This window comes from Xyrauchen texanus, chromosome 27, assembly GCF_025860055.1.
Source record: "Xyrauchen texanus isolate HMW12.3.18 chromosome 27, RBS_HiC_50CHRs, whole genome shotgun sequence".
NCBI lineage: Eukaryota > Metazoa > Chordata > Actinopteri > Cypriniformes > Catostomidae > Xyrauchen > Xyrauchen texanus.
In genome coordinates, this window is record NC_068302.1 from 12,257,089 (window position 1) to 12,281,730 (window position 24,642).

Below are 24,642 nucleotides of genomic sequence, written 5' to 3' on the forward strand. Positions count from 1 at the left end.
TTGTATATTTTAGAGGACACTAGTGTTTGATGATGTTGTATACTCCAGGGCACACTACAGAGTATTTTAAGAGACACTAGCACTACGGCCATAATAACAGGGCAGATGGGCAGGCTGCACACTAGCGGTTGTGATGCCCAGAGCCTCGGGTTTGGACCAGAGCTTATGTTGTGGCTGCTTGATTACTACCGCCCAGCTTCACCACACCATCACTGTAGTCTTGTCCCCTCATCTTACCCAAGGGTTGTACAGGGCAGGATGTCAGATCTTGCCTCATAACCAAGGTTTTTTAAGTGGCCAACCACATATAAAAACAGGGATGACAAGAACTGAAAGAGAAGACTCTGAGCACTGAAGGAGTAACTGCTGTGAAATCTCACTCATGGCTGTTGATAGACAGAGTGTTAGAATCAGTTAGAACTAGATTTAGAAATTTACTTAAAATGTGAGTGGTGATGGCCTGTGCAAAACTCACTGTCATGGTACTAGGGTGTTTTGAACAGTTCCATGGGGCTGCTATGTGGTTGCTATAGAGTGCAACAGTCTGGTTCCAGATGTAAAAATCTCATATATTTTTTCATTAGGGAATTGATCATTAATAACTTATAAACCTTTAAAGACAGAGCTACCATTAGCTCAGTGGTTGTTAATCAATGGTACACTGATGAGCCAAAATATATATGACCACTCAAAGGTGAAGCGAATAACGTATATCATCCATTAACAAGGCCACATGTCAAGGTCTGGGTAGATAGATGGTAAGCGAACAATCACCTCTCATAGTCAACATGTTGAATGCAGAAGAAATTGGCTGGAGGTAAAACCTGAGCAACTTTGACAAGGGCCAAATTGTTATGGCCAGATGACTAGATCAGAGCATCTCTGTAACGGCAAGACTTGTGGGGTGCTCCCGGTCAGCATTGATGAGTACCTACCGATAGTGGTCCGAAGAGGGACAAACCACAAACCTGCAACAGGGTTTCGGGCGACCAAGGCTCACCGATGTACGATGGCAACTGTCATGACCAGCTCATAGCTGTGGCAAATTAAAGGAGGACACAGTGAATTGGCAGGTTTAAGTTAATTGAAACATTTATTAAATAAAATAGAATGATTTTAAACAGTAAGCAACTTCCTCTCTTAAAGAGACAAATCCGCTGACGGTGCATCTCATCTACTCGAGCCATTCCGCTGATTGCTGTTGCCAGGGGAGATGCTGATTTGTGTATAGGTGACTCCTGACCCAGGGCTTGTCACCGCATTTTTCCTGTGGAGAAGGGAATTTCTTACCAGACCTGACCCATGGCTGAACATTAATGAGCGGCCATCCACGTTTCTATGGGCTGGTCCAGCCCAATGTCTCACAGAGAAATAGAAATTCTGAAATGCCAGGAACCATTGTGTAATTCGAGCATTAGGGTCCTGCACCTTGGGCATCCATTGCTGTGGGGCATGGTCCGTGACCAGAGTGAACGTTCTTCCGAGCAGGTAATACCGGAACTCTTGGACTGCCCATTTGATTGCCAAGGCCTCCTTCTCCACTGTGGCATACTTGGATTCAGCCAAGTTCAGCTTCCGACTAATGTAAGTTAATGGATGTCCCTCCTCACAACATGCTGGGACAGGACGGCCCCTAGTCCTGTGTCAGATGCATCGGTCTGTAGAATGCAGGGAGTTGTCTGGTGCATGTAGAATGGGCTGTGATGTCAGGGTCATCTTGAAATGTTGAAGTGCCTGTTTGGCTTCCTTCATCCACAGCACCTTCTCTGGCTGCTCTTTATTGGTCAGGTTTGTAAGAGGACCAGCCACAGAGGAAAAATACAGGATAAAGCACCAATAATATCCCACCAACCCTAAAAAAGCATGTACCTGGGACTTCATGATGGGGCAAGGGTAATCTTGGATTTTTCCTCTGGGCCATGGCTAGCTGACTTCCTAGATCTACCACTGGCAGTTCTTCCTGTGCCAACAGTACAGGGTTTCCCCTGGGTTCTACCCACCACTTCAACAGGATGATGTGGTAGATCTGCTCGGCCCTGCGTTCAGCCGGTTGGACACAGGTCCCACCCTCTCCATCATGGTGTAGAGTCCCTGCCAAGAAGCCAGAAATGTACAATTAACATTGTATTTGGCGATGTTCACCAATATGGCTTTTCAGAGTGATAAAGCTTCCGGGTACCTTGTGACATAGTCGATGATCACCAGAATATGCTCATGTCCCTGGGAGGACAATGGTAATGGCTCCACAAGATCCATACCTATTTGCTCAAATGGTACCTTGATGATAAGCAGTGGGACCAGGGGGCTGGGGGGCAGTCTCTGAGGGGTTGTTCATTGACACCTTTTACAACTGTGGCAGTATTGTCAGACTTCCACTTCCATCCCGGGCCAGTGGAACCAATCTCGAAGGTGTTGTAGAGTGTTTAGGCACCCAAATGCCCGGCCATGGGGTGTGTATGGGCCAATGCAAGAACCACCTCCAGCTTGGTCCATGGCACCACCAAAAGCTGTTTCTCCTCACCCTGCATGATTGCCATGCTGTACAATAAGCCATTCTGGACCACAAAGTGGGGAGTGGGGTGAGGCAGCTATTTTGATGCTCCTGACCTGGGTCCAACAGTACTTCAGTCGATCGTCCTTCTGCTGTTCACATCCAAAGGAGCCTCCTGATGTTGTCTTTTTTCGAACAGATCAGAATACACATTGAAGTGATCTGAAGCAGACTCACCTTCCTGTTCACTCCACGTGGCCAAAAGTGCCAGCCGGGGGCTTCCAATACCTCCTGGAGGGGGAGCGAGAAACCCTAAAAAACCCTAAAAGTCCCTCCCCAGCAGCAAAGGAACTGGTAAATCCTCCACCACACCAGCCTCCACAGTCCATGAACCTGGCTCCACAGCAATAGTCACAATATGGGCTGAAACATAGTGAGTATCACCGTAGATGGAGGTAATGGCAAAAAGGACTGACCCAGATTTTCTTTTATAATTCAAGGTTGGATCAGGCTGACCGAGCTCCCGGTGTCCAGTATGGCTCATATTCTGTGCCCATTCAGCCATACTTTTCGCCCAGGTGCTCCATTTGACAAATCCCAGGCTCATGCTTCCGGAGGGTTCTGGTCAGTGAGGACTGGATGGCTTGAGGTACCCTCCGGTTCTGTATAGTTCCCCTGGTGCACTCCTTGGGAAAGTTGCAGTTCTCTCTCCAGTGACCCGTTTGGGTAGCTTCGACAATATTCCCATTAAAAAAAAACTGGGCTGCACACACTAGTGATAGCCCCACCCTGGCGAGTACCGCTCGCTTCAGCTCAGGATAAGTGTCAGCCAAGGCCGCTGGTAGGGATTAGTAAGCCTGCTGCACTTCCCCCATTAAAAAGGGGCTATAATGCATGTCCACTCTTCGGGCTCCCATCTCTCCCATTCGGCCACCACTTCAAATGTATATGTGTTGGGCCAGGTGGAGCAGAGTGAGGATGGAGAGGTGCGAGGCTGAGGTGTGCACCTGGAGCGAATGATCTCGCCCAGCTACGAGTGATGACGGCATGAGTACGTGGGGGATAAAGCCTGGAGCAGATTTGCAGATGATGAAGGCAGAGGTGTTCACCTGGGGTGAATGATCTTGCCCAACTGCGAGTTATGATGGTATGAGGACGTGGGGGATAAAGCCAGGAGCAGAGTTACAGTCAAGAGAGAGACACAGAGAGAGAGAGATCTTGAAGCTGTGTGTGTTTATGTAGCTGTGTGATTAGTTTGATGTGGTGTTTGAATTAAAGTTCATAAATTGTCAATCCGGTTCCTGCTTCCTCCTTTCTTGAATCTTGTTACAGTATGTAAATAGGCTTCTTCTTCATCCTGATTCATGAGCTTTGTTAAACACTGCTGGGCATCATGCATTATCTTAGGTCCGCTGTCCGCCTGTGCTTCCACCCACAGTCGAACAATCTCTTCCTCCATGCGGAGCTGGAGGAAGAGATTGTAATACTGTTTTCCGTAATTCCTTGCTGGCGAATTGTGACTCTGGCAAGTTGTCTAAGGAATTCCTCCATTTCGAGAGAGAGGGCTGCATCTGCAACAGAGAACAGATGGGATAAATAGCTGATTCGGAAGACCTGCCCCGGGGAAGAAGCCCGACACCAGTGTAGCGGGGTAAAGAGACATGAACAACGGAAGCCAGTGAATTTAACCTGAGGGCAATTTATTACAATGAACAGGTGAGTAAAGCAGAGGTGAATTTGTCATGTAAAGTCCTTTAAAGAGTGTGGGGTGCATTGTGTTGGTGATGGCTTGTGGTGGGTGAGAGACGCCATAAGAAGTTGTTTCTGGTTGTCTTCGTCCAGTTAATCGCTTCTTGCAAAAGCATAAAGAGAGAAAAACTTTTTAATTTGCAGGAGCTGGACCACCACCCTACTGCTCCTTACTCTGCCATTGATATCTTCCTCAATTAATGAGACAAATCCGCTGCAGGTGCATCTCATTGAATCAAGCCATGCCGCTGATTGATTTTGCCAGGGGACATGCTGATTTGTGTATAGGCATATGATCTTTTCATCGCCCTCATCCTGGTTCTCCCCAACATGCAACCCTACAGACCTTCCAGCAACCTTGGCACCTAGGAAGCAAAATTAAGGTAGGACTAGAGAGAGAACAGATAGAAGAGGGAGAATATATTAGAGGTCATGTGACCACACTTATGTTGTATGACATGAGACAAGACATCAGCTATTATGTTTCCTGAGACTTGCAATAGGAAAGGTTGGTCAAATTTGGGAGCAGCCTATATGGGTAATTCTGCTAGCAGCACCTTTTTTTGCACAAAAGCCTGCTGACAAACAGAAGTCCAGTGAAACTTAACTCCTCCCTGAAAAAAAATCGTAAGGGGCAACGCAACAACTGAAAAATACCTACAAAAACAATGTTAATACCCAACCATTCCCAAGAAACACATTAGTTCCTTTTGGTATTGGGAATGGGAAAATTATTGAGTGCCTCCACCTTAGCTCAGACGGAGCCACATTTCCAAGGTAGATAACTGTTGCCCTCACAAAGTCACACTTTTAGGTAAGAAAGCAAGCCACCCCAGCGGCTCCCTGCCTCGGTCCATCAACCTATGGGTATGAGGCCAGTGCAGCGTGCACTGGGGGCGATTTGGGGACCGCAATGGGACCACTTCTGCCGGTTAAATCCCCACGTACCTCCCATTTCCTCCCACGCCCGTTTGCTCCGGTTAGGCATTCGGATGAGGTAAGTACGGGTCAACCGGCCAGGTATACCTCTTGTGCCTAGCACCTTTCACCTCCCTTAAGCTGAAGATGTGCGTTGTTGATTCCCAGCAGTGTTCACAGATGTGTTCCCTGGTTGATTTCCTCCTAGCCCTGCGGCAGATGAGTTCGCTGAGAAACTCACTGCCAGCCCAGTACTTGTGCTAACTATGCCCAGTACTGGGACATGTGCTTCGCATGCGCTAGTTCCCCATAGGCAACCCCTTGCGAGGTATATTCCGCTGAAAAACGGTTCCCTGTTGGCAAACTGCATCTTCATTGGGCAGAGGCCCCTCTGCCCCAGTCTCCATGCTTTTTCTTTGTGTTTGTATTTTCTTAAGTTACCATATGTGCATCTTATGTTTGTTGTGCTTGTGTAGTTTTGTATAATCCCTAATATCAGTCTTCTTTCACTGATTCTTCAAAATGTATAAAATTATTGCATCTCTGACAGTATAAATAATCAAATTAAATAATGTCCCTTTGCTGACTTATAATGAAACATTAAAGATCCTGGAGTTAAATGTTTAATCCCATTTTCCATAGTGAAATTCCTAGGCTTTCTTAATGACATCACTTTTTTCGCTATCTTCTAAAAACCCAACATGGGCTTTTCTAGATAACGGCAATTAAGTGCAATGGGAAGTTCACCCAATATCAGAAGCACAGCAAATCAAAAGCTTGTTTGAAAAAGACTGAGGGGGATGAAGTGAGGGGGAGGGGCCATATCTTGGACAGGAAATGCCATGTTTAAGCAGGAGGCCCATCTCGACAAGCCAACGCTGCACCATGATTGGCTGGAAAAGAGGCAGAGGGGAGGAAGTGGATAATTATGGCTGTTTACTAGATTGAGGGATCAAGAGACAGCGATGTAGAGACGATAGAGTGATAGAGAGATGGACTGATAGGACAACTGCACAGAGGAAGGAAGTCGGATGTGCAGGAGGATCTCATGGGAGATGTGGTAGGGATGAGGTCACTCAAAAAGTGTGCACCAAAGTCCAGGGTTTTTCATGCCAACCAAATGGGCTCAGTACGGTGAGCATGTGTGCAGTTTAGCGCACATACACATGTATTGGATGTTGTGGAAGCTCATGCATGCATATTCAGTTTGATTATATACTGATAATGAGTGGTTTCAATTTATCCCTATTTATACATCAGTTAACATAGTAACTGTTTGTTTAATTTTGTAAGAATTAATACTTTTTATTTTTCTAATATTATAATATAATTTAAGTTCAAACGTTACTAACAAACTAAATATTTATATTTTTAATGGTAGGGTGTTATTAGAGGTTACCAGGGTGTTGTACTGTTTTGTAAATAATTGTTTTATTCTAAATAGTTTTCTGAGTGGAATTCAGAATTCCACAGTACAAATGCTAATAATAGAATAGAATCCTTTATTTTGGTCACACATTATACACACAGTTTTTTGCATATATACAGTGAAATTTATTAGTTTTCACATATCCCAGCTAAGCTGGGGTCAGAGTGCAGGGTCAGCCATGAATGGACTAATTATGCACTGAAGTTACTTGGGTTTAGGGGTATGTTCAAACCCAACAAATCCATTAGTTTGTTTAAATAGTGATGTAAGCAAATTTATTCATACTGCGCAAAATCATGACAAAGATTATTTTTTTAAATATTAAATATAAATATTACTTTTTTAATGTGTTTGTTTGATGATATTTTTTTTAAATACTTAGCCATGGATAGTTCAGCTTTTCTAAGAGCATTGATGATTAGTTTAAACAGTAGGTGCGATTTGCACATGAAGTTCTTTATTTATATATCTAATTTTAAAATGCTTTAATTCATTCAGCTTCTTCCATTCCAATTGGCAAAAAAAAGTACCATGTATTGCTATTGCTGTTATTTACAATGGTTGCCAAAAGTTTGGAATAATGTGCAGGTTTTGCTGTTTCAGAAGGAAATTGGTACTTTAATTCACCAAAGTGGCATTCAACTGATTACAAGGTATAGTCAGGACATTACTGATGTAAAAAACAGCACACCACTATTTGAAAAAAGTAATTTTTGATAAAATCTAGACAGCAGCCAACACCTTATCCTTAAGTAATCATGCTAAATTAATCATTTGGAACTTGAAAATCACTTGCCATTATATCAAACACAGTTGAAAGCTATTTGGTTTGTTAAATGAAGCTTAACATTGTCTTTGTGTTTGTTTTTGAGTTGCCACAGTATGCAATATACTTGAAGAAACAGCTTTCTCTAGAAACTCACCAGTCAATCATTGTTTTGAGGGATGAAGGCTATACAATGCTTGAAATTGCCAAAAAATACTAAAGATTTCATAAAAAGGTGTACACTACAGTCTTCAAAGATGAAGGACAACTGGCTCTAACAAGGACAGAAAGAGATGTGGAAGACCAGATGTACAACTAAACAAGAGGATAAGTACATCAGAGTCTCTAGTTTGAGAAATGGACGCCTCACATGTCCTCAGCTGACAGCTTCATTGAATTCTACCCGCTCAACACCAGTTTCATGTACAACAGTAAAGAGAAGACTCAGGGGTGCAGGCCTTATGGGAAGAACTGCAAAGAAAAAGACACTTTTGAAGCTGAAAAAGAAAAAGTTGGAGTGGACAAAGAAACAGACATTGGACAACAGATAACTGGAAAAGAGTGTTATGGATCTTAACCCCATTGAGCTTTTGTGGGATCAGCTAGACTGTACGGTGTGTGAGAAGTGCCCGACAAGACAGCCACATCTATGGCAAGTGAAATGTCACCTGAGTATCTGGACAAACTGACAGCTAGAATGCCAAGGATCTGCAAAGCTATCATTGCTGCACATGTGTTATGAATGCGGGAAGCAGGAGAAGGCAGACGGGTGGTAAGGATCCAAATGCGGTTTATTTCAAAATAACAAATAAGCAAAACACAAACAAAAGTCCACGAGGGGAAAAACTAACTCAAATACAAAAGAACACACAGCGGGTAGAACAGACAGCAAAACATCCACAACGAAAAAGGAACCTCGAGCGAACAAGAACAACATATCAACATACAACAACCGACAAGGGAGTGGAGGAACAAACAGGGTTTAAATACACAAGGACACAATAAAGACTAAACGAGACACAGGTGAGAACAATGAAGTGAGGGAGGCCGGGAACTGTGGGAATTGTAGATTTCTACAAGGACAGTGAGACTTGGGGCGGACAACAAGGAAAACATGACATGGAATGTGATCCGTGAAGGGTGAAACGGAAAACACAGGGCAGACAACAAGGAAACGTGACATGGAACGTGAAAAGCGGCATGTGGAACAGACAACACGGGGCAGACAACACAGGAACGTGACAACGTGGAGGATTTTTTGATGAGAATTCTTTGAAGTAGTTTAAGAAGTTCTGAACTTTTTTTTTTTTTCAAATTGTAATAGGAATTATTCCCATTATTAATGTTCTGACTATACATCGTGATTAGTCGAATGCCACTTTGGTGAATAAAAGTGCCAATTTCTTTCCATAAGCGCAAAATTGGTACATTATTCCAAACGTTTGGCCGCCAGTGTATATCTCATTATTGCTATGTTCCATGTTTATAATGATACTAAAGTGATAAAAAATATGATATAACACAAACAGACATATTGAAATTATGTAGAGTTTGATTGAAAATCTCAAACATTGATAGTGGTATCTTCTTATTAACAATAAAAGTTGTTCTAAAAGCCAAAGGCAACAAATAAAACCAGAAAATGTAGGCTGTCAACCCTACAGCACGATGAGATGAAGCATACACGTTAACTTGGCCATTTCACCAAAAGTGAAGTGCTGCCTGATTCATCTGTGCCTCGATATAAGTGACTCGTAATACGCAAATGTTTTACACGGCCTGCGCTCATTTATTGACTTCTGCATTCTCATCACACTTTAATAGTGTTTAGCTTCCCATTCAGCTCTTAACTACATAAAACAGGCCTTCATATAAATAAAATACATACACCTCCTTCTCGCTGTTGCACAAGTGCCAGTGATTGGTGGCCAGTGGTGGCACATGTGCCAAAAGGTTGCCGACCCCTGCTTTAGATCAAACATGTAGGGATATACAAATTCACACTCACACATGCATTAAACTCTGCACACCTGTAGCTCTTTCTCAGCTCTTTTTAGAGGATCTCTGGCTGAGAAATTAAATCATTCTTTCAGTAGTCCTTACATAAGGCTAGTTGGTTTGAGTATGTGGGTTTGCAAGGGAGGTGGGAGGTTTGCAGGCTTAGACTGTTTCCTCCTGTGCTTCATGAGGTAACTTAACAAGCTCAATTTGACGGGGTTACAATGACCCACACATGTTTGTGTATACGCTTATACACTTGTCTGTGTGATGACTGTCTCTCTTCATTAAATTTGATCATGGTTTGTGTGAGACTGATTGCTCAGATTGTGTATAGAGGGAAATGAGGAATGTGCAGTGAATGTTTTACAGGCTTAGCAAGTAGAAACTCACCCTTCTGCCTCTGTTGCCCATCTTAAAAGAATAGTTCACCCAAAAATAAAAGTGATGTCATTATTTATGCACTCTTTTGTCATTACTGAGACTATTTAGCCTGAGATGAATACTGTTATTAAAATGAATTGGAGAAGTGGGAATGGCCAATATGGCGGATGTAGAAAAGAAATCCCCACCTTAGAGGTAAAAGAGCCAATCACCTTTGAGATACAGACATCGCTTGTCAATCAACTCAAGAACGTGCATGTGCATTAGCTGGACTAGCCTTAAAAATTGCATTTTTTAGTGTGATCTAAGCTAAAGAAGCACAATTTATGATACCATTGTTGTCAGATTTAACTGCTGATTTGAAATATGTTCCTTGATTTTAGTGTTTCCCCATTCAATTAGATGTCTGCTGTTATTTGTTCTGTGAGATACAAAAGTAGAAATGTTTGAAGATTCTGTATGCTAAACTATATAATGACAATTCATAGTGACCATGTTTTTCAAGCTACAAAAGGACAAAAAAGCTTTATAAAAACACCCTAAAAGTAGTCCATACAACTTCTGCGCTAGATTCCAAGTTCTTTGAAGCCATATGATAGCTTAAAATAAAATAGTTTGACATTTCAAATGTTTTTTTTTTGGTTCATTATGAAGCATGACAGATACGGGTGGGAGATATAACCAAAATCTTATATCACGATATTAGTCATTTTATATCACAATAACATTATATATCACAATATAGTAAAAGTTTTCTGGAAAATCAACAAAAATGGGTTTATATATTAAATAACCATATTGTAATGCCTATTTTTGGAACTCCAGTCAGTGAATTAAAAACTTTATAAATTAAAAATACTTCCTCTTTATTAGGATCAAGACAAACAATGTCAAAATAAATAAATAAAAATCAACATGTTTTAAAAAATCAACCTTATCAAAATTGAATTAATGCAGAGTTCATCTTTTGTCTTTCATAATATTCTTTTGCGTTCTTCATTTTTAAGGTGGTAAAACAGATTGCTTGTATTACGAGTGATTATCGCCGCTTGGAACAGTTTGCAGATTACATTTTTCTGCCCTGTACTCCATGTTGCACCTGTTTTAATAACAAGCTCCTCTTCATTTTCTTGACCTATTTGGGAGTCATCCTGTTCTGTGGAGATTTCTTTCTCCATTCGGGGTTTTCCTGGATAAAAAATGATTGAGTAGCACAACTGATCCCGCTCTGAGCTCTCTTGTATCTGGAGCACAAATATCGGAAAGCCTGCAGGACTCGCATGCACTTCGGAGCTCCAGAGACAGCGCGCTCCACAATCATGTGAAACATTTGCGTGTCAGATGAGGTCAATATTTTGCACTTTTAAAGCTCAAACGTACGATGAAGGTCAATAAACTTGCTTGAGCGGCCGCAGATAAATTTTCGGAAAACCCTGTCCATGTTTCTTCAATTCTCTCAGTCTCACGTGAAGCCCTGCCCACTGATAGATAAGCCTACACTGCTCACATGGATATTTACATATCATGCACTATTCCTTTAACAACCCCGCCAACTTTAACTTTGTCTGTAGTGAATGCAATTTTACAGAGTGTTTTGCTCAGTCTAACACTCGTTCTTTACTTCATTTTCTTGTCCTCAGTACTTTGTTCTTATCATTCTTATGAATCTTTTGCAGGCTTATGGCACCCTCCTCAAATGTTTTCTAGCCTTACATTCCTATTTGTTCTGCTCCTTCTTTCTATGACCCTGTCCTCTGTCTCACAGACTCGTGGGCACACAAAAACTCTTTTCATCTTTCATTCACAGATATGTATCTGAACCCCAGAGCTATACATGCGGTGCTCTCAATTCCAACCATTCCTTCCCCCAAGAGCTGGAGGGGGTAAATGAAAAGAATGATAATATGTAAGAGATAAAAGAAAAGAAACACTAAAAACAACATTTTTATTAACATTGTTCATTCTTGAGTGAAACACCCACATTACCACATATACACGAATGAGGATAAGAAAAGAGATCATTAACACATTTGTTTAAGGCAAGTCCATTTCAGCCAACTGTGGATGTTAAAAGAATGTTATTTGTGAAAAACAAAACAAAAAAAACACTTAAGGTCAACATGAAATCAAAATTGATGAAACTTGCATTCTTGATTTAATTATTGATCAATTAAATCAAGTCGTGTCCTACTTTTTTCTCTCTCTTTGAATATCATCTTTTACTTGGAAAATATGGCATGTTACAGAAGTAAAATGGGTTGCGACCAGCTTGACCGATTTGACAGATGTGGTCTTCAAAAGTCTGCAGTATTTTCCAGACAATTTTCACAAGGTTTGATTTGCCATGAACATCTGAAAATATTGTAGATTAAATAATTATTGCAAATCATACAAAGCATTGTTAAAACACTGCCTGATGCTTGAAGTTTCTAATAAAAGCATTGGGATCATAAATGCAATGGTATGGATAGGTCATATGCATAAATGAATCTAGCTCCAAAAACATCAATAATATATTTATTTATACAAATCATGTTTGTTTTCAGTTCATATTGTATATGGCAGCAACCCTTCACATAGTAAGTTCTATCCATATGTTTTATAAACTATAAGATTGGCTATTAAACATAATTCATAATTAGAGAGTAAATAATTGCAGTGCAATTTTATAGTCTATAATTTACATATACAGTATACATTACCATAAAATGACATTGTATTACACAGGTATCAAATAATGATACTGCTGTATTCATAATCTATATTAAAGGAGTAGTTCACCCAAAATGATAACTCTCTCGTCATACACACCCTTATGTCGTCTCAAACTTGACTTTCTTCCGTTGAACACATAAAATTATATTTGAATGGAGATATGATGTCTGTTTGTCTATACAATGCAAGTAAACGGTGACTAGCATTTTTAAGCTTTAAAAATAAGGGGCACTTAAATGGGGGTGGGATCACGGTTCCTAACCACATCCTCCACAGTTTTTGCAATAAATGCTTTGAGTTACTATGCATTATTAATAAAAATTGTGTACCTTTCTTATATGCTGAAATTAGAACGTTCCTGCCCCCCGATTTATATATAAAAAAAACATCTTTTATATGTTAAATAGATTTACCCGGACATACGGGTATAAAGGGAAGCGGATATGCGTCTGTCTGTCAGATTTTTTCTTCTGAGCCGAGCAGTTGTGCAGCAGCAAGCTGAATCTCACTACTGTTCCACTCACCTCTACAATCAGAGAATTGCTGTTGGATCTACGGCGCATTACCAGTGGCTTTCTCCCTCTCTGCACACCCCTGGGCGCTTCGACAGCGCTTCTGTTAAAAGAGTGTATTCCTCTAAAAGATAATTCAAAAGAGCAATACACGGCAGGCGTTGAACCTCCTTTTCAGGACGTGTCTTTTTAAAGATGCTCTTCAGACTGCGAGAATATGACCATGACAACATTGCGGTCGCGGCTTTCATTTCTTAAAGTGAATGCCAATTCAGCGGCCCCCTGCATCACTCCTTCTTCCGACAGGATTGAGGACGACCCGGTTGGCGATGGAGGCGATTTAGGGATGACAGCGGGCTCGGTTTCGCTAGGTACGTCCCCACGAACCACCCGCCCCAGCACACTCGCTTGCTTCCGTCCGGGCTCGAGGTGAGTGCGGCTCGCCAAGGCCAAGTGTGCACTCATTAGGCCATGCAAATGTATGACATGCTATCACTAATGATCAACTGTTGAAGATGACAATATGACAATGTTTACTTAAAAAAAAAAATTCTCCCAAATTTGGCATGCCCAATTCCCAATGCTCTCCAAGTCCTCGTGGTGGTGTAGTGACTCGCCTCAATCCGGTTGGTGGAGGACGAATCTCAGTTGCCTCTGCATCTGAGAACGTCAATCCGTGCATCTTATCTCGTGGCTTGTTTAGTGCGTTACCTCAGAGACATAGTGAATGTGGAGGCTTCATGCTATTCTCCGCGGCATCCATGCACAACTAACCACGTGCCCCACCAAGAGCAAATCCCATTATAAGAACCACGAGGAGGTTACCCCATGTGACTCTACCCTTCCTTGCAAAAGGGCCAATTTGGTTGCTTAGGAGACCTGGCTGGAGTCACTCAGCATGCCCTGGATTTGTTTATATTGTAATACGTTATAGAGTATTGTAGGAGTGCACATTTTATTTCCCTTATTTGTTTGATTGAGCAGCACACATTTCAAAATAAGAGTCCCCGGTATATTTCAGCTTTTAAATGTAAAAGTTCCACACTATGAAACAAATCTTTTTAATTTTTTTCCTCCCGGTTATTGGTATTTTGGTTGTACCATAAAGTGCATCTGGAATTTAATTCAATTTGGACACTGGTAGCCTCTGTCTGGCCCTCCCCATCGCAGGAAGGGAAGACTAAGAACATTTAATATATGCTTCCGATTTTTAAATCTATTGGCAGATTAACTGCCTTTCCTTCAACTTATTATGGGGCGGCTGTGGCTCATGGGGTAGAGCGGATTGTCAACTAATCACAGGGTTGGTGTTTCGATTCCTGGCCCACACGACTCTGCATGCCGTTGTGTCCTTGGGCAAGATATTGATCCCCAATTCGCTCCCAACGGCAGGCTAGTGCCTTGCATGGCAGCTCTGCTGTCATTGGTGTGTGAATGGGTGAATGAGACGCTGTGTAAAGCGCTTTGAATACTGCTAAGTTTAAAAAGGCACTACATAAATGCAGACCATTTACCATTATCGTATCAGCAAAATCCAATATTGGTCAACCTCTAATTTGTATTTATTTATATAATAGTACATAAACCAATTTTAATGTGATATACTGTTTATGTGGAAAACATGTCTTGAATATTTAAAACTTGCATATATATCCTACCCTGATTTACTGATAAGCAATCTTAAGGCCATGTTGAATGTGTGCCCCTGCCTGTATAAGTAAGTAAGAGTCTGTGATACATGATTTATTTTGAGATTGTGTGGGTTTGTTTTGGTATCAGGATACGGTATTAATGTGATTTGTTCAGGTCTTGAAAAAGGTTTTTAAAAGCCTTAAATTTGCTTTTATAAACTCTGCAGCAACCCTGGTGTAATCGAGCTTGAAATCATGACTGCAATGCGAGATATACAGTGAAGGAGTTACATTTAGGTCCATTCTCCACTATTGACTTGCATTTAAACGGAGCTCCTTGTTGATCATTCCAAAATGGCAGTGTGGTTGATGTATCCGAACCGGCTAAATGCTGTATCTACGTCTGTATATCTATGGGTTTAATAGATTAGTTTACTTTGCCTGTGCAAAGTTACTGCATATCCAATATTTCAACCTTTAAAAAAGTTAAGGCAATTGTTCATGTCCCTCTGACCAGACATATTTCCTTAATATGGATTTTCCCTACCAAAGGAGCCATCCAAGATTGAAGTACCACCTTCATAGTTTGACGAATCCCAAACAAAAATGTATCTGCTTAGAAAAGTAGTTCCCCTCAGACAATTTTAAGGTTCAAATTACAAAAATGTTTCATGTGCTTCCTACAAGCATCACTTATCTGTGATAAGATTACTTTTTAGGTGTGCATTACAGTAAACTCATTTTCTGTTCTTTTTTTATAAACAGAGGGATGAGTCAATTATTTTCAATGGTAATCGACAGCATGCCACAGATATTCCTTTTTATTCCAAAGGCTACTTCATTACATCTCCCGAAGACAAACCTGTATTTGAATCAAGTCAAGGCACATTGGAATTCAATTTATGATTTAGGACCCAAAAAATCTCTATATGATCTCTGCTTTTGCCTTGCTGTTTTGAACTCCCAGAAACCTTTCTTTCAGAGCCACTGATTTGCTCTTCTGCCCTCAGTGTCTGACTACAAATTACTGACCCCAGAGCAGACCACAGCCATTGTCCCTCAGCTGTTCTCCTCTAGAACAGTCTGCTCCATACCCTCATAAACACTGTGGACCGAGTGACCCTTTGTACAGCTAAAAACATACCCTCTCTCACTTCCTGTAAATGCAGAGCTGTATTTAAACTCTTGGTTGTGAGCTCCATATGAGAAGGCTATCATCTGAAATTGATTTATTTCTTTAAGTAGTGGAACCGAATATGAATGTTCATTATGTTCGGTTCATTAACAGTCCTTGAACTTCTGCATTCTTCAGTAATGGAATCATAAAGGAATTGGAATCAGAACCAGAACTGTTAAATGCTCCGACTGCAATTTCTCTTTGTTCGTCCCTGTAAGTCTCAGATATGATGCTTCTCATGTGCACACTCAGGTGATCCGTTTAGACAGCAGTGTTGTCGTCATTCTTGGCTGTGCAGTTGCTGTGAGCAACTCATGTGAATGTTCAATTGATCAGGGTCCAGATTGGTTGTGTTTGTGTACTTCACTGTGGGTTAATGAGCTGAAACTAGAGTAGTGTATTTGAGTGCTGTTCATTGTCCTGTGTTTTTAGTCTGAAAATAAATCTATTCTGCTTTTTTTTTTTATCTTCAGCCTGTGGGTCCTGCTGTTCCCCCACACCCTCCGTGTTTAGAGGACAAAGACTTTTATGAGGAGGCAGAACCGTTTGTGCCAGCCAGTCAGACTACAGGTCAGTACAGAAACCAACTATTACAAATCAAACATAATGTTGAACACTAAAATAAATAGCATTCAGCTGCATAAAATGGATACAATTGCTATTACCGTAGTTCAAAATACAATAGGGCTCATTTTATAAACATAAGCAGGAACAAATTTTTTTTAATAGTTTTGTAAAACCGTTCTTACTGATATTGAATTAGACCTAGTGAGTGTTTACTTAACACTAGAAAGTTTATTAATTTACAGAAAGAGATATTATAGCTATTGAAACAGTTTAAAGCTGAAGTGTTTCATTTCTGTGCCACTAAAGTCTACTATTGCAAAAATAATCACTAATTTGAAGCAGATTTCAGAAAATCTCCACGTCTTCTATTGGTTGTACAAAGAGTCAGAGGAATGTTACACATTGTGACACTTTTAGGTGAAATCTACAAATGGCTTACTTATATTTGACTGCATATTAAGCTGGTATATGAAAAATAATTGTAACCTCCTATGGTAAAATGGCACCTTCCTTTGGTTTTTAGCGGCCATTTTTGACCAGAAGGTTTAGGTGCGTAACCCTTACTTTTTTTGTGTGATAATGATAAAAAAAATTCTTCCCTGTAGAACAATTAAATCATGTGTTTCTTTTTGGATTTTATGCTATTTTGATCTTATTTACATGTAACAAAAATGTTACCATTAATTTGAATGTACAAATAAGCTCATTTTTGGGAGAAAAATATATAATTTAGAACCTTAATTTCTACAAGTTGAAACATTTTGAAAATGAGAGTGTGACATAAATTGGAGGCAAATTGCTGCCATCTGGTGAACAAAATATAAATAACCATGTCATGCCAGTAACAGCCAGTAGATGGCTATAGCATTTTTTTATATTTATTTTTAATACAATAATTGTAATATTTTAATAATTTTATTTAAAACTTTCTATTGTAAAAATGTATTTTGCAAACGTGTGTGTGTGTGTGTGTGTGTGTGTGTTCTGCATTGTGTGTGTGTTATCATCTCAACCATTAATTTTTGAGTGTGTATGTTTAGCTTTGTGGCTGATTTATTGGTTTTATTTGACAAATGTAAAAACAAATAATTTGTGTTAAAGTCTCACCAGTTCATTCTTGTGTTCGGGTGTGGTGGCTCAGTCGCAGGCCGCTCCCTTTGAGCCCCTTGAGTCAGCAGAGCTAAAGGCGCTCTCTCTCAAGTCCGCCCTCCTGATGGCGCTCAAATCTATCAAGAGGTTAGGGGACCGGCAGGCGTTCTCTGTCAGGGAACTGTGCCTAGAGTTCGGTCTGGCTTACTCTCACATCATCCTGAGACCCCGACCGGGCTACGTGCCCAAGGTTCCCACGACCCCTTTTAGGGATCAGGTGGTGAACCTGCAAGCACTGCCCCAGGAGAAGACAGACACAGCCTTGGCGTTGCTGTGTCCGGTGCGCGCTCTTCGCATCTACTTGGATCGCACGCAGAGCTTTAGAAGCTCCGAGCAGCTCTTTGTCTGCTTCGGTGGACAGCAGAAGGGAAGCGCTGTCTCCAAACAGAGGATCCCGCCTTGCACCGCCAGTCTGCGTAACTTGGTTCAGCTCTTGTGGCGTTTTCCATTGGGAGCCCTAGTGTCAACACATCAACACACCGTCGACTGATGGAGGGAAAGAGACGTTGTGTCCCTCCTGCCACAACACTGTACCAACCGCTGAAATGGCCAGGTCTTTGGCTCAGCTTCTCAGTGCGATACCTGATGTGTGTTTGTTGCGTCACTCCTTTTATACCCGTATGTGGCATGCAAATTCCACACGTCAACTCCATTGGCCTTTTCTCAAGATCAGAGATGTCTGATCAGGGAACGGAGGTTACATTAGTAACCAAGATGTTTTTTTTTTTATGTAAAAAAAATCCAGAGAGCATGATTATACTAGCGATCTAATAGTAGCTGCACGCTTTCACTACATACATACTTTCACTGTGCTAAAATTCATAACACTGAAAAATCAAGCTCAGCTAAATCTCTTAGGTGGGTCACTTTTCTCAATTCCTGTATAGGACAGATAGAACCTGGGTCAGAAATCAACTTTTCCATTTTAGGGAAATATTTGATTTCCAGGGGGAAAAAATTATTTTCTAACCTTATAAAATGACAGTGACGTCCATTTATGTTATAATAAAAGCAATTCATTCAATTTGAAAAATGGCATGTTTCAGTAATTACAAAATTGCTACGATATGTACATTGCATATGTGCATTGTTACTCATTTACATATTTATTAAATGTTTTGGCTATTAAATTAACATAGACTAAAAAACAAATGCATCGACATGGAGGAAACAATGCAAAAAAAAATATTTCACAATGAAAATTAGTCAGAGATGTGATTCATACACTAAAAGTGGTTAACTCTTTCCCCGCCAAACACGGAATTTTCCGGGTATCCGTGTTTTAGGTGGTATACGGTAAGGAAGACCCGCGCGCATGTTTTGAAAGAGTACGCAACTCTTTGATCAAAGAAACAGACTGCGATCGTCTCAAACGTGAAGTGGAACACCATATTAATACTAAAGCACTTGTTTGATAAAAATGCCTTTTTCTCAGCTTTTTGTCCGAAATGTTGTTTTTGACAAAACCTACCTCTGTTCAAGTGGCAATAAAAAAAGAACAAATGAAGATAAAATAAAATCTTTTTTTTTTTGCCTAAAAGCAGAGGCTCAGATCTTTATTTTGATATATAGCATCTTCATATATTCATGGAAGAAAATATTCTGCAGGCCATTAAAATTTAGCAAAAATCATCAAAAACCCTGGCGGTGGCTGGCAACTTTTTTTAAAAACGCTGGCGGGGAAAGAGTTAATGTAAAATTATTATTGTTAAAATCAAGGCTATTTATCCAGATATTATTTTTGTTAATATTATTATTTACTATAGTGTAGCATTTGGCTGTTATATTTTGTGTTTTCTCAGACCTGAATTACTTAATAAATATACAGTATAACATCCATCTTTCCCAAACTTTTGACTTCTAGTTAGGCTTTTTAAACAGATAGACACAGGAGATGAGCCGATGGCAGGGAAGTAGCACAGGGAGTGTTACTCACTAGGACAGTGTTTGAATAAATGACACCGAGCTGCTATGGAGCATGAGAAGCGGAGAGCCAATCTGTGCGTTGATGGCATGAGCATCCGCCACTGTCTCAGCAACATCTGCACAAAGAGACGGCACGAATTGTGTGCAATACCTGAAATCCCATGCCGAATTTCAGGCCCTGGATAAGCTGTTATCAAGAATTGTCAAATTTCACTAACAACTACAGAAATGTTGATATTGTATGTATATATAGTATATGCGCAAGTTAGATCTTGCTGCAATAACATGAAAAAGTAGATTTCATTCCATAGAAGTGTGAGCGCCCCTGCTGTAAATGGTGGCCATGGAGGCATTTCTTTATTTTCAAATCAATCAAATCACTTTATTGTCACACTACCATGTACACAAGTGCAACAGTAGGTGAAAGTCTTGTGTGCAGTTCTGAGCAACATAGCAGTCATGACAGTGACGAGACATATACCAATTACAATAAACAACATATTTACTACCATGCGTAATATTAAATAACTACCATATGACAATATGGCCTCTTCTCCTACCCAGTGCAGTTTACATTTCTGTTGCAGAGAATCAAATTGATTGCATAAGTGTACTTTCAGCTGGGCATGTGGGGATCCTAAGCGAAATCCTGCTTGGAGGCTACCCACAATAATATTATTTACAGATTGGACATTGGGCAGTCCATCTATATGACCTACATTACCCAAATGCCTGTTTTTCCCATTCTCCAATGTCCAATAATATAAATACTGAAACGTAAATAAAACCTTAATGTTCTAAAAAACTAAAACTTAAAAGAACTAACAAACAAAATGAGAACTAAACTAAACTGGAGTGAAAAATTTAAAATGAAATAGAAATACAAATTAAATTAAAAACTCAAATGTATTATAACCTTGATCTCAACACAAACACTTGTTTAGAAAGAACCTAGTTGAATTGGGTAAACCCAACAAAATTGGACGTGTCAATGTAACTAATAAATCTCTCTTATTTCTTTATGTACTAACTAGTAAAAGTGAATATTACCATGATAAATACATGCTGGTTGGAAGCACTACAGAGTGCAGTTTAGTAACTTTGCTTTGTTTAGTACAGCAATTGCTTAACAAAGTGAGCAATCCATTTCAAATGCGACATTTTCCTGTCCTCGTTAGCTCTCTTCACCATAATGGTAACCCCCAAAACTCAAACATAACAGAAACAAAACGTGAATCACTAACAATAACCCCTTTATATTAATCTTCCACAAAAACACATAAAATATCACTTAATTTTAATATTTACTCTCACTTTCGAGTCCAATGCAAAGCATGCTGGGAAAGAAAAATCCCCTCCCAAGTTTCATCAATGCTACATTAACACCACAAAATGTATTCATGTAGTCCCAACTCAAATTGATTAAGTAAATTTCCATTTTACAAATTTAAATGGACAGAACACAGTGTAATCAAGTTGTGACAAAATGTTCTTGAATTTTGTTGATTTAGTTCATGTTAATTAAGTAAACTGAACAAGCAGTAAAAACCCTTTGTTTTTTAGTGTATGCTAGAGATCCAGAAAATCTGTGAAATGCGACGCAACCACAGTGATGCCCTCCAGTAGTATCCGTCTAACGCATATGTACATAGACCAACGCAAGAACGAGTCCTGTGAGAACAGCCCTTTTGCAAAATGGATTACGGTGGCCAGTGATAGGCATATGTTCAATGATGTGGAAGTAAAGCAAACAATATATTGACTTCTACAGCCACTTTTATATTGTCTAATCGTCTGCCACAATAATGTAATGTCTTTGAGTTATCTTAATTATTGTATTTATATTTATTTTAAATTATATTTACTTGAGGGCCTTTTTAACTATATTGATAAATGTGATTAATTAATCAGTTGGCTTGTAATTCATTTGATGTAAAACTTTAATCAATTGACAGCTCCAACAAAAAATACCTTTGTCTTTACTTCAGATAACGTGGATTCAGACAGTAGTCACTATGAGTCGTATGGTGAAGAGGAGGATGAGGAATTTGTGAAGGACAAAGCTCACTACATCCAGTGGAGCTCCTCTCAGCCCTGCTTAAGACCCGTCCCAGAGTCACGCATCTGTGGATATCTCTGGAGAAAGAAGTGGCTTGGCCAGTGGACGCGCCAGCTCTTCATTATTAAACACAACACACTACTGGTAAGAGCCTCACTATAGTTTGACTCAACTGAACATATATGACCTTGTGAAAAGAGCAGTGTAGCTGGTCACCAGAATGATATGCCATGTGCTGGTGTCACCAGGCTTCTTAACCAGTAATATGGTAAATGGTCTGCACTTATATAGTGCCTTTTTAACCTTAACAGTATTCAAAGCACTTTACACTGTGACTCATTCACACACCAATGGTGGCAGAGCTGCCATGCAAGGCGCTAGCCTGCAATTGGGAGCAACTTGGGGTTCAGTGTCTTGCCCAAGGACACTTCAGCATGTGGAGTCATGTGGGCCAGGATTCAAACCACCAATCCTGCGATTGGTTGACCCACTCTACCAACTGAGCCACAGCCGCCCTTGAAAATATATACTATTTTGGGAAACCAGGTTCATCAGATAGAACCTGCTACATTTACATTTATGCATTTAACAGATACTTTCATCGGTACATTTAAGATATACAATTTGTCAGTATGTGTGTTCCCTTGGAACTTTGTGATCCTCTGTGTTTCTGTTCTTCTAACTATGAATTACTTACTTTTCTGTCTGAAATTATTATTTTTTATATGTAGATTTACTAATATATCTGTTTTTATTTCTACATGTTTTTCCCTGGCAGTGTTTTAAGTGTGCGAAAGACCTGCACCCTCTGCTGGAGCTCAACCTGATGGGTTGTTATGTGGTCTACAAATCCAAGCACAATAAGAAGATGCAGCACGAGCTGAAGGTGGTTTCTGGTGCTGAAACACTCATCATGGGCTTCCAAAGTAGCACACAGGCAGAAGAGTGGAGGAAGGTCTGACCATAGGAAATATCTTACTTTAAAGGAAGGTTCTGGACTATTTACAACTTAAGTTTTATTGACAGCATATGTGGCGTGTTATCGAATACCACAGATAATAATTTAGATTCGTCCCTCATTTTGTTAAACAAATGATTGTTAACAGTAATACACTTAAAGTGGGTGCCTAGCTGGCAAGCAGGCAGCAATGGTACAAAAAAAAAAATGGGTAGACTGATATATTAGTTTAACAGATTAATCAATGCCAGTTTACAGTTACTTTTGTAAAATCTATAATCGTCTCATTATGGGAAGACTTCATACATTTTTACTTTCGGCCGATTAATCGGTTTCAGCCTTTTCCATCACATCGCCATTGTCAAAAACCACTATCGGTTGACCCCTAGGGAAATTTAGTTTTTTATATGCAACTATTGCACTGTTTCGGAAGTACAACCATAAAACGTATCAAAATGGACTCTGCAGAGTTACGTTCAATCCAAACTCACGTCATGACCAATTAAAAAGTAAATTTGGTTATATTCACTCAGTATCCACACAAGGCATGGACATTTATTTTGGCTTTGCTATATGCAACGCATAATTTAAATTCATTTAAATCAGCTGATCTCAGTTCAGGAGACTCTGGGCTATCAGTAAAGGGTTAAGCTTTCGACGCACCGAGTCATGTGACAAAACAACATGGCGCCGATCACAGCATAGTTGGTCTTTGGGAGAAACGCCAACCTAACTACATCTGGTAAGAAAACTCATTATGTTTCTACATTGAAACCTGTTTGAGTCAAAAGATTAGAGTCTCTAGTTTCATCCGATATGACACTTTTAAAATTTGAGCAATTTATTGTGAAACGCTGCACTGCTAAACACAATGTACATTGATGTGTACTTTAGCGCTATTTTCCCATAGAAATCCTATTTATTTACTGTGTATTATCACATTTAGAATCAATGGGTTCATCCAAAATCTGAAATATGTTGCTTTCAGAGAATTTATATAGAGATAGGATGAAAATATTGTCCATTTCAAACTGTTCTGAGACCAGTGCAGACAGACAGCTCACTGGAGGTTAAGTCATTCACTAAATAGGGAACAAGTAGCATCCTATAGCTCTCTATGCAGCTAAGTGCATTCAATCCTAAAATCAGACCAGATGTTTAGTTTCAGGCTGCAGATGATTATTGAACCTCTCAACATGTTTGCAGATATGGGATTAGGGGCAGACTGGGACCTGGACTTTCACCCAGAGCGGCCCACCCTCAATTTCAAATGTATATGTTGAAAAAAAGACATTTCTGTTGACTACTAGTCATGACAACAGGCCCCACCAGTGCAAAAATTGTAAATGTGATGAGTGGATTTTTTAGAGAACGCACAAAAAATAAGCACTTAATAGATCAGACAAATAACATGTCAGAATTATTTTTTTCTCTAACATATAGTTATAATGTGCATGAAAGTACTAGGGAAAGTGTGCACTTTAGGTGCTGTGACAAGTCAGCATTTATTCAAAGATTTTATAGATCTTAATAAACTTTCAAATAGTGTAAATAAACTATTCTCTTAGTTAATATGAGGTTGTGGAAACAACAAGTATAATAATAATATGTTATTATATATATATATATACAGTGTATATATATGTATATATATATATATATATACCGAGGTATGCAGCAAAGCATTTGTGAAGCCACAACACGCACAACTTTGAGGCGGATGGGCTACAACAGCAGAAGACCCCACCGGGTACCACTCATCTCCACTAAAAATAGGAAAAAGAGGCTACAATTTGCAAGAGCTCACCAAAATTGGATAGTTGAAGACTGGAAAAATGTTGCCTGGTCTGATGAGTCTCGATTTCTGTTGAGACATTCAGATGGTAGAGTCAGAATTTGGCGTAAACAGAATGAGAACATGGATCCATCATGCCTTGTTACCACTGTGCAGACTGCTGGTGGTGGTGTAATGGTGTGGGGGATGTTTTCTTGGCACACTTTAGGCCCCTTAGTGCCAATTGGGCATTGCTTAAATGCCACGGCCTACCTGAGCATTGTTTCTGACCATGTCCATCCCTTTATGGCCACCATGTACCCATCCTCTGATGGCTACTTCCAGCAGGATAATGCACCATGTCACAAAGCTCGAATCATTTCAAATTGGTTTCTTGAACATGACAATGAGTTCACTGTACTAAAATGGCCCCCACAGT

At 40.0% G+C, this 24,642-nt stretch overlaps 1 protein-coding gene across 2 annotated transcripts in view; it reads left to right on the forward strand.

Moving 5' to 3' along the window:
- The window catches only part of LOC127620591 (actin filament-associated protein 1-like 2), an 82,843-nt gene that overhangs the window by 25,294 nt on the left and 32,907 nt on the right, over positions 1-24,642 (forward strand). For both annotated transcript variants that reach the window (XM_052093759.1, XM_052093760.1), the window contains exons 4-6: positions 16,244-16,340; positions 21,401-21,615; positions 22,250-22,426. In XM_052093759.1, the coding sequence (XP_051949719.1) occupies positions 16,244-16,340; positions 21,401-21,615; positions 22,250-22,426 (489 nt within the window). The remainder of the gene's footprint in view (positions 1-16,243; positions 16,341-21,400; positions 21,616-22,249; positions 22,427-24,642) is intronic.